The sequence below is a fragment of the Coptis chinensis genome, chromosome 7 (genome assembly GCF_015680905.1).
Source record: "Coptis chinensis isolate HL-2020 chromosome 7, ASM1568090v1, whole genome shotgun sequence".
In the NCBI taxonomy this organism is placed as follows: domain Eukaryota; kingdom Viridiplantae; phylum Streptophyta; class Magnoliopsida; order Ranunculales; family Ranunculaceae; genus Coptis; species Coptis chinensis.
The window spans coordinates 43869540-43881080 of record NC_141462.1 but is presented as its reverse complement, the minus strand read 5'-3'; the positions used below and the strand labels follow the sequence as shown (position 1 = coordinate 43881080).

General features: G+C 36.2%; 1 protein-coding gene across 1 annotated transcript; it reads left to right on the top strand.

Moving 5' to 3' along the window:
* The first annotated feature begins 4958 nt into the window (after positions 1 to 4958).
* Positions 4959 to 5345, top strand: LOC147487636 (uncharacterized). Its single transcript, XM_086574087.1, has one exon. It carries the CDS (start codon positions 4959 to 4961, stop codon positions 5343 to 5345), a length of 387 nt encoding a protein of 128 aa, XP_086430213.1.
* The last annotated feature ends 6196 nt before the right edge of the window (positions 5346 to 11541 follow it).

The window sequence follows — 11541 nt, the reverse complement described above, 5'->3', positions numbered from 1 at the left end:
TTAGACACCCTTTCGTTCAAAAAAGAAGAGAGTACACGCTCGATTAGGTTCTAGGTCCATCAGATCTGGCTCTCATTCCACTAAGTTGCGTCATAGAAAGTCTTGGTGCTTGATTCTGTTTGGTGGTGCATTACGTGTTAACTAAGGAATTATTTAGATTATTTAGATTATTGATGTATGGTAAACTGCATGCTAATACATATATATCACATTAAGTCTAAGGAATTTGACTTAAAAAGACCCATATAATTTTTTGTAACATACCACCTTTCTGGAGTATAGGCCAAACAAACATTTTCAAACTTAAAAAAAGTTTTCCAATTTTGTTTGGGGGTGGCGTATTTTGGTATTTCATTTCAAATCTTTTTGCCACCCTTTGCCTTTGTTTACTCCAAAGTAGAGTTTGTGTTAGTTAGTTAGTGCGTAACAATTTAATTGTGCTTCATGTTATCATATCATCTTTAAAATATTTTCTTTATTGCCACGTTCCTACGGTAAATTCTTTCCTTATCTATTTACACTTTGAGGACAAAGCGTTCGATTGTTTGGGGGTGGGATAGAAACATTTGCAAATATTAGACACTTTTAGGATGTAAATTATGAACTTTTCTTTATAAAAAATTAAAAATCATAAATATTGTTTATACTAGGCACTTAGTGATAATAGTATTGTTCCCTTCTCCATGATGATATTAGTCTAGAAATCTCATGTAGTACTTGAATTAGGATTTAAATTTTGAAACATAGATTAATACATAGGCAATAGTCATTGCATCTTTTCACGAACATCTTGCATGAGCATCTTTGATTGTACTTGGCAGTATTTTTCTGAGACCTAGGTTAGAGTACTTAATACATATTCTGTGAGCATCTAGCCTAAAAACTTCATAAGAGTGAAATATCTGAGTGATGACACAAGGGAGAAGTCAAATCCGAGTAGAGAAATCACACATCCACTTGCTTGATCACCATACTATATCCTAAGCGAGAATTTAGGCCCTCTTTGGATCTATTTTACACGATATGAAATTTATTATCGATAGTCAAGCCCCAATCGAATTAGCCTTTTCACAAAAAAATCTTTTACCCAATAAAACAAAATAAAAAATAAAATTAGCCTTATCCGGATAAGTTGAGAAATAGGATGAGTGAAGAAAAGAGAAGAGAAAAACCTGTGTAAACAAAAATTAGTTAGTTGCTTCAGAAAAGGAAAAGAAAATAAGTTTCCATCCAAAGAAAAGAAAAGAAAATGAAAATAAAAATAAAAATAAAATTAAAATTAAAACTCCAAAAATAGAATAAAAGGAGTCAAAGAGCCAAAATAAAAACAATAAGGATGGAAACAAAGTGTAGAAGCAAAAGAACAAGGTTTTCTCTAGTTACATAATATGAAGACCCTATTTTCTCAGACTTGTCTTTTTGAATATCCATTTCCTTCATTCTTTAACCAATAACTATGCCCCGTATCACCTAATAAAGACCTCTAGCTCAATTAGGAATAAGTTGGTGTGATAGTAAGTGGTAAATGTGTTTGATCGACCTCAACTTCCTTGGATTGTCATTGAATGGAAACGTGTGCCCACTGCACACTAGAGTTAGCAAACTTGAATGGAAAAATTAGAGTGTTATGTGTTTTGACACATTCCTTGTGAGAACCTATTTAGGCATGCTACCCAAAAGTTTCAGAAACGGACCTGCCAATGCATTTCATATCATAGTTCATTGTATAGTTGTTGTCTTAAGATGATTTGATTATTATTCATATATTAGCTTAGGTTTCGACTTGATTATTATGTATTCATTGCTAATGAAGTGTATAGATAATTGAGATATAAATAAGGAAACAATAGTTTTATTTCTTAGTCGTTGTACTATAGATGAAGTTTGTGAGTATCTTCACTGGAAAACTCTCACAAGGCTATAACTCGTCCACTAGGGAATTCCTAGTGGTTTAAGGCCTTGTTGCATATGGTCAATGCAATCGCACTCGGTGAGACGAGATTAGATAGAACTCCATTTTTGGTCACTTATTCTAATTTGTCATATTTGCTTGAGGATAAGCAAAATGTTGTTTGGAGGTGGTTTGATAAGAGCCCAAAACTGTAGGTTTAACCCCTTAACAATATTACTTTTAGACCAATTATGTGATTAATAAGTAAGAGTTAATACTGTTTGATAGGGTTATATACTAAAAACATTTCTTTTGTATTAACTCTAATTCTTTATATTTTGAATGAGAATCATATGGGCCAATGTTATGCATATTATATATGTTATTAATTATATGCATTTGTCTAATACTTTATGTTGTAGATAATATGGTGTGAACACACAGAAGATCATATCATCAGTACCTTCTAAAGTATAAGTAATCGTTCACAACCTAGATGGATTTGGACAAACCATTAGTACGGTTGTAGTATAATCTGGTATTAGTCTATCTTGACTATAGGATTACACTAGTACACTTTGTGTGTATTGAACAGGACCAAGTGAGGTTGTTTCTCTTTAAACTGACTATATAAGAGAACAAACGCCTCTGTTATTATGGATGCTTGTCCTCCTAATCCGGATATAATAACGGGCACTTACGTGCATTGTACATTACTTTAAATCATCAATGAGTGAGATTCATTTGTGAATAAACAAACTCGATGGATTGGGTAATGACATTGTATGGAAAGTGTGTTGTTGATTATAGAAGGAATTTGTGTCCTGCAAGAAGTCGGGTTGATGATGTCCCCTTGAGGAGCTCATAAGGATTGTCATGTAAACCCTGCAGGTGGATTTGATCTGGCATGACAATGAGGTTAAGTGGTACTACTCAAGGATATAAGAAGTTGATTAATGTAGTTGTTAGTAACTTGACTTAATCAACGGACATTCGATATCTTAAACACGGGGAGATCAACGAGAATATAATATAGAGCCCATAAACGTTGACACGTAAATTGGGATTAGGGCGGTAGTGCAATAATGGCCTTTAGTGGAATAAGCCATTTGTTGACGGACTTGGGCCGTGTGTTCTGGGCAAACATGGGAAGGCCAAGCCCGTCAGGAGGCCCAACCCCAATTTCTCCTCATGGTCCCTGTTGTAGCCTATAAAAAGAAACCACTTTCTCTGGCCGTTTTTTAACACTTAGCTCTTAAGGTTTTTCTCAAGCAAAAACTTGACAATTTCTAAGGTTGTGTGTGAGAGAGAGAGGCCAATAGAGAAAGAAGAGGTTAGAAGATCGTTGCCCACACAACGTCCACTCTGTGCATAGGAATACAACAGAAGATCAAAAGGTTGTTGATTTCATAGCTATTGGATTCTCAGAGATATCAAGAAGCAAGATTTACAGGTATGTTTTCCAATCCAAAACCATGAGAACCATTAATTCCGCTATGCGTGGTTTTCACGGTTTGTAGAAATATTCATTCTGAAATAACGGTTCCTACAATTGGTATCAGAGCATGTAGATTTGTTGGTAGATGTTGAACTGTTTTAACTTGGTTTTGCAGGCATCTAGACCAACTGTTATGGTCAGAATGATTTCTGAAAAGAAATGGATCGATTTTTGTTTTTATGAAAAATTGATTGGTTTTACAGCTTTTGATTATTGGTGGATATAATTTAAATCACCGTATGTATCATGTTATTTGTTTATTATCATTGATGTAATCATATGTAAAGATCAAAAGTTCAAAAGATCAAGAAATGGATTGGTCAAGATTTGAAAAACTGAATTTTTCTCGTGGAGCTGGTCGATTATGATGCGCTAGAAGATGATGATGCCCATACCACCTTTATGCAGCATATTTGGAGCGCGTGTCACGCCCTTCATGACAGTAAGAGAATTTTTTTTTCTCAGTGAGATGAAATCTGTTTGCCGTTCGGGGGTCTATGCGGTGATTTCGTGAGGTTTCTAGTGAAGGAAACAGGTCACGATTTCTAAAAAAAAAAATCAGGGTGCTGCCCCAAACCCCGCCAGACTTTGCGAAGTCAACTAAAAAAGTTCAACAAACAGGATGGAGCAATGAATATGGGCCATAACAGTTGGGAATTTGTTTTCCATTTTATTGTTCATATTTGCTTATTATATATGCATGTTTTTATTTGTGGATGTTTGCTAAAAACTAAGCCCACATGAATAATAGATAACATGAACATAGACCTGACTAGTAAACATAAAGATCCTCAGTTCTAAATAACTAAGTGGTAGTGGGAATTTGTTTCATATAAATCCCACGATCTCCATTACTGGTTTGTTGGTAATGTAATTATACTTGCGCATCGGTTTTAGTGCCTTCCTCCATATCGAATGAGTCTAATTACGGATTACCATAACAAACTTCTAAAAGACAACTACATGAAGTTATTAATGTATGGATTCACTTCTCCATCTGAAGGGATTCATTACAAATAATGGGCTAAGAAGTTGAGTAATGGTATACACTTAGATGCAAGTAATGGTATCCTCCCCATCGGAGTCATTGCTATTATTTGTAGGACCAAAGAAGGTCACCATTTTAGTTTTACTTGTCTAGATGGCATGTGTCCACTCTAACGGGTGGTGTGATGTTAAGTTGACGAGAAGTAGAACTAATAGGAAAAACCTCTTTACACGAATGTAGATATGGTAAATGTCCACACTATCGTGGCTTACTACATCTCGGTGTATAGGGTGCTGACGGGTTAATTAATTAATTTTTTAAGTTAACTCCAAAAGTATTTCCACGAATGTAGAATGGTAAACATCCACGCTATCATGGCTTACTAGTTCTCGGTGTGAAGGGTGCTTTGACGGGTTGATTAATTAATTAATTGTTGTTATTAACTCAAGAAGTTTTTGCCCTACATAATAGTTATTTTATGTGATTCTCAAGTTTTCAAAATGGTTACTTTCAACCCATTAGCAACTATTCTTAAGGAAAACAAACTTCTTGGCCCTAATTACATAGACTGGAAACGCAACATGGATATCATGTTGACTGCTGAAGAGTACAAATTTGTACTCAATGAGGAATGCCTACCTAAGCCTGACGATATTACTGGAGAAGAGGAGAAAGTAGCATATAAGAAGTGGAACAAGGCAGATGAGATGTCGTGGCGTTACATTCTGGCATCTATGTCAGGTGTGCTACAACATCAGCATCAGGCTATGACCACGGCTTATGATATGATGCTCAATCTCAAGGAACTCTTCGGACACCAGAATAGGGCTGCTAGAGAAATTGCCATGAAAAACTTGATGACCACAACTATGACTGAAGGGACTCCTATAAGGGATCATATACTCAGGATGATGGCTTATCTGAATAAGTTGGAGATCCTTGGAGCTGATATCGATGCGGAAACGTAGGTCGATATCATTCTCATGATGCTGCCTGAAAGATTTGAACCCTTCTGCCTTAACTACAACATGAACAAAAGGTTGTATTCTTTGGCGAAACTTATGACGAACTTCGCTAGTCGGTAGTCTCTTTAAGCATAGTTATGTTCAGGTTTATGCTACTGAGAAGGTTTCTACTTCTACGCCTAATGGCGGTAAGAAGAAGAATAATGTTAAGCAGCATAGGAACATGGCAAAGAAGGGCATGGGACCTCAAGGAGCTGTGCAAAAGCCTAAGGGAAAGTGCTATAAGTGCAAGCAGTCAGGACACTAGAAGCCAGATTGTCCTCTTCTCAACAAAGAGAATAATGGAGGTATGTCTCATGCACTAGTTGTTTAACATGTTTAGCGGTGTTATCTACCAGTACCTGGTGTGTAGATACGGAAGCCACTAACCATGTCTGCATTTCATTGCAGAGGTTCCAGGAAACCAGAAAACTTAGTGCTGGAGAGATTGCCTTATCTTTGGGGATGCAACGAAAGTAGTAGCTATTGCAGTGGGAGATGTTTGTTTATCTATTGGTAGAAATAAGACTATGGTGTTAAAGAATTGTCTTTATGTGCCTAATTTTAGAAAGAACTTGATTTTAGTTTCTATGTTAATTAAGGATGGGTATCTTGTTTCTTTTAAATGACAAGATCGTCATTAAGAAAAATAAACATTTTATCTGTTCTGGTGCATTAAAAGGCAATTTATACATCATTTATCTTATTCCACCCAAAGTGCATTAATTTTTACCCTGAGTAGTATTATTCTAGAAGTATTGAGAGGAGTGACATTAAACTATTTCTATACCAATTGTACAAGAATAGGAACCATAATGTGTCACCAATGGCGTACAAGAACAAGAGGTGCTTTGTCGTAGTGGGAGGGTTTTTAGACAACCTGATAGGTGGATTGGTTTGAGAATGTCTTCAGACATAACCACTGATAACCAAAATCTTGATCCCTGGACCTACAATGAAGCACTCCAAGATAGAGATGTAATATCTTGGCAAAAGGCAATGAATTCTGAGATGGAATCTATGGATTCTAATCAGATCTGGGAGCTTGTAGAGCCACCCAATGGTGGAAAACCCATTGGATGCAAGTGGGTCTACAAAATGCATGTTAAGACAGCTTTCCTTAATGGAAGTCTTGAGGAAACCATCTATATGGAGCAACCAGAAGGATTCATTTGAAAAGGTCAAGAACATCTTGTTTTGTACAAGAAATTTGATGGAAACGTAGTGGTATTTCTCGTGCTTTATGTAGATGACATCTTACTCATTGGAAATAATGTGAAAGTGTTGTCAGACATAAGGGTATGGTTATCAAAGCAATTTGATATGAAGGACTTGGGAGAAGCGGGTCACATCCTTGGGATCAAAATTATAAGAGATCACAAGAAAAAAATGTTGTGCTTATCTCAGGCTACCTATATTAATACTGTGTTGACTCGTTCTAACATGCAAAACTCCAAGAAAGGTTTCTTGCCTTTCAGGCATGGAGTTCCTCTATCAAAGGATATGTGTCCCAAGACACCAAAAGAGATAGAGGACATGAAAGCGGTTCCTTATGCTTCGGCTGTAGGAAGCTTAATGTACGCCATGTTATGCACGAGGCCAGACATCTACTTTGCCGTTGGCATGGTTAGCAGATATCAGAAGAACCCAGGATAAGGGCACTGGATTGCGGTAAAACATATTCTGAAGTACCTGAAAAGGACTAAGGATTATATGTTAGTATACCATGCAGATAGTTTGGTTCCCTTAGGGTATACAGTCCACACTATCGTGAACTCCAAAAGTATTTCCACGAATATAGAATGGTAAACGTCCACACTATCGTGGCTTACTACTTCTCGGTGTGGAGGGTGCTGAAGGGTCAGATAGGGACAAGAGTAAGTCTACCTCAGGTTGTGTGTTTACCTTGTGAGGTGGAGCCATAGTATGGAGGAGTGCCAAGCAGAAATGTGTGTCTGACTCCACCATGGAAGCTGAATATGTGGCAGCTACTGAGGTATCCAAAGAATCAGTTTGGCTCCGGATCTTCTTGTAAACAAGTAAACACATTGACGGCAAGTACCACCTAATAAGAGGAGATGTTACTGTTACCAAGATAGCATTAGAAGATAACCTAGCTGACCCCTCGACAGGCATGTTGAGGGGATGGGAATCAGATGCTTGGCAGCATAGCTTTAAGTATAAGTGGGAGATTTGTTATTAGTATACTAAAAAGCAATGCTTTGAGTATAAGTGGGAGATTGATAGGGTTAAATACTAAAAGCATTACTTTTGTATTAACTCTAATTCTTTATATTTTGAATGAGAATCATATGGGCAAATGTCATGCATATTATATATGTTATTAGTTATATGCATGTGTCTAATACTTTATGTTGTAGATGATATGGTGTGAACACACAGAAGATCTTATCATTAATACCTTATAAAGTATAAGTAATCGTTCATAACCTAGATGGATTTAGACAAACCATTTGTACGGTTGTAGTATAATCTGGTATTAGTCTATCTTGACTATAGGATTATACTAGTATACTTTGTGTGTATTGAATAGGACCAAGTAAAGTTGTTTCTCTTTATACTAAATATATAAGAGAACAAACGCCTCTGTTATTATGGATGCTTGTCCTCCTAATCCAGATATAATAAAGGGCACTTACGTGCATTGTACATTACTTTAAATCATCAATGAGTGAGATTCATTTGTGAATCAACAAACTCGATGGATTGGGTAATAACATTGTTTGTAAGGTATGCTATTGATTATAGAAGGAATCCGTGTCAAGCAAGAAGTCGGGCTGATGATGTCCCCTTGAGGAGCTCATAAGGATTGTCATGTAAACCCTGCTGGTGGATTTGATCCGACATGACAATGAGGTTGAGTGGTACTTCTCAAGGACATAAGAAGTTGATTACTGTAGTTGTCAATAACTTGACTTAATCAATGGACATTCGATATCTTAAACACGGGGAGATCAATGAGCATATAATATGGAGCCCATAAACGCTGACACGTAATTTGGGATTAGGGCGGTAGTGCAACAATGGCTTTTAGTGGACTAAGCCATTTGTTAACGGACTTGGGCCATGTGTTCTGGGTGAACATGGGAAGCCCAAGCCCGTCAGGAGGCCCAACCCTAATTTCTCCTCATGGTCCCTATTGTAGCCTATAAAAAGAAACCACTTTCTTTGGCCATTTTTTGACACTTCGCTCTCAAGGTATTTCTCAAGCAAAAACATATCCAAAAGTTTGGTTCTAAGGTTGTGAGAGAGAGAGAGGCCAAGAGAGAAAGAAGAGGTTGGAAGATCGTTGCCCACACAACGTCCACTCTGTGCATAGGAATACAACAGAAGATCAAAAGGTTGTTGATTTCATAGCTATTGGATTCTCAGAGATATCAAGAAACAGGATTTACAGGTATGTTTTCCAATCCAAAATCGTGAGAACCATTAATTCCGCTGCGCGTGGTTTTCACAGTTTGTAGAAATACTAATTCTGAAATAACGGTTCCTATACTATTATCGTGTTCTTATGTATTTCAGGCATTGGAGTCGAATACGTGCAAAAATGCATCCCTTTTGCGAGATAAAGAAGCAAAGGTTGGTTGCTAAGAAGTTCTATGATTAAATGCCAAGATTCAAGGAGAAAGAGCCTTTTTAAAGCCCGGTCAAAGCTAAAAGTCAAAGTCAACGCGGGAAGAAATACCCCACAAATGTCAGCTGAATTCCGAAAGCTGTATCTTTGGACTCAGACCTCGGGATTAGGCCTACCTTACATCAAAATGACCGGCTCGGAAAGAGATTTCTAATGGTCTAAGCCTTAACCCAATTAGAGGAGCAGAAAAGGACGAAAAGGCTGTTGAAGTCATTTTCAGCTGAAAACCCTTTGTGGACTGAAGTAATGAGGTTTTGGGCTCGAATTTCCAGCCCAAAATATGACTCCTCAGCCCATGCATAAATTTGTGGATCTTGTCTCCTCTATTTGAAGAGAGAAAATTGTAGCTCTTAAGTTACTGAGTTTTACTTCATAAAAATTAGTTTTAGAACAATAGGTACTTAGTTTTTAACTAGTTTTTACTTAGTCAATTAGTTTTTAGTTAATTTTTAATTAGTGAATGATCAAAATACTTAGTTTTCATTCATTAAATTAGTTTTTATAGATTAATCTAGTTAGTTGTCAATTTTATTAGTTGTTAGAATAAGTTTTAAATTTTAGAATAAAATACTTAGTTTATATTTCAATCTTCAAATTTGAATTCAAGCTATTTTAATCAAGTTTAATTTAATTTAATTATGTCTTATTATTATTGTTTATTGTTAATGAACCCAATGAAACTATGCTAAAAACTCTGTTAGAGGAGTTTTATGAAGTCTATGTGAGGGTTATGATTGTTCTTCTTTAGTTTTCGTATTGTCTTATGTGCTTCAAGTTCAAGTTTTATAATTGTCTAGAGATAGAGATTATAGAAGTTGAACTAGAGAAAGGAAACTCCACAAAGAGATTTGTGGAGGAGAATTTCTCTTATGCTAATCATATCTTAGTACAGAGATTGCTAGGATTGGTTAGGGATCAATAATAAATTGTGGCTTTTGTTTTTTTACCTTGTGTAGATTAATAAAGGTTAAAATTAAAACATGAGAAACTAGTTAGAATAATTATAACTTCACATAAATGGATTAATCCTACCTCTCTGTTCTTCCAATTCATTAAATTCACCTTTTAATTGCTTAGTTAAATTAGTTTAATTTATAATTAGTTTTAGTATAAATAAATCATAACACTACTCTCATTGTTCTCACCATTATTTTCTTGTGTTTGAGTAATTGAATTCGTTTAAGTCTAGATAGATTAAGAGTGGAACGAATCTTGACTCTCTATATTGTATAATGAATTGAGAGTAGGTATTTTGATATAAACACTTATTTATGTGATTGATTATTTGTGTTTACGCATAGATAGTTAGTTTATGTAAATCTGCTTGTTATCATAACCATAAGACTTCTTCCCTGACCACCTCTTTCATGGCAGGGTTCAAGCGACGCTAAGGTTCGCGAGAAGTCTTTGCGTTATCTTCCAAATGGATATGATCTGTGCATACATTAGGGTCAATCCCCTTAATGTCGTCTAGGGACCAACCAATTGCAGAACGATGTTCCCTAATCACCCTAATCAAACGTGCCTCTTCATCAACAGACAACAAAGAAAATATAATTACCAAATGATTACCATCTGGATCAAGTTGAATATACTTCAACTCAGAAGGAAGAGGTTTAAGCACAGGGGTGGGAGGAATGTTGATAAAGGCTTCTAGAGGTTCCTTATCGTGACAGTGAAGACTTGTTTAGGTATCAAATCTTCTAACTCGGTAGATGGAGCTGCAGAAGGATCTAAGATAGGTGTAGACTCGGAAAGGGCGTTGACTTCCTCTACGTAGGAGTCATCGTCAAAATCTGAACTTCTGAACGAAAGGAATTTATGCATCTGATTTTCTGGAAACTTATTATTGAAATCTTGAGATAAGCTCTTGATCATGCTAACCTCCCTATCTATAGACGAATCTGGTAACTGTTTCATCATTTTAAAAACATTTACCTCAACAGAAAGATGGCCAAAAGATATGGACATCGAACCATCACGATAGTTTATAAGTGCGCTGGCTGTTGCCAAGAAATGACGCCCTAAGATGATATGAATAGAGTCATTAGCGACTTCTATATCGAGGATAACAAAATCAGCCGGATAGTAGAAATCCTGAACCTTAAAAAGCACGTTTTCAACAACACCTTTAGGATACTTAATAGACCGATTAGCTAATTACAACGTCATTTAAGTAGGTTGCATCTCCTGTAGACCTATTTAAATAATAAGGGAGAAAGTTAACACTCGCCCCCAGGTCTAATAGAGCAGTCATCGTATGGGTATCTCATAAGGTGCATTGTATAGGATGACCAGGGTCCTTGTACTTAACAATTCAATTATGTTCGGATAAAGTTGGAAACTATTCAGTTAAAAAGGTGTCTTTAGGAATATTTGTTTTACGCCTAATAGTGCACAACTCTTTGAGAAACTTAGCATGGTGTGGTAACTTTTTAATCGCTTCAAGAAAAGGTAGGTTTATCGTTAGATTTTTAAAAACTTCCCTAATCTCATCAAAATTTG

Coding starts and splice junctions, on each gene's coding strand:
- LOC147487636 (XM_086574087.1), top strand. CDS start 4,959: ATGGATATCATGTTGACTGCTGAAGAGTACAAATTTGTACTCAATGAG.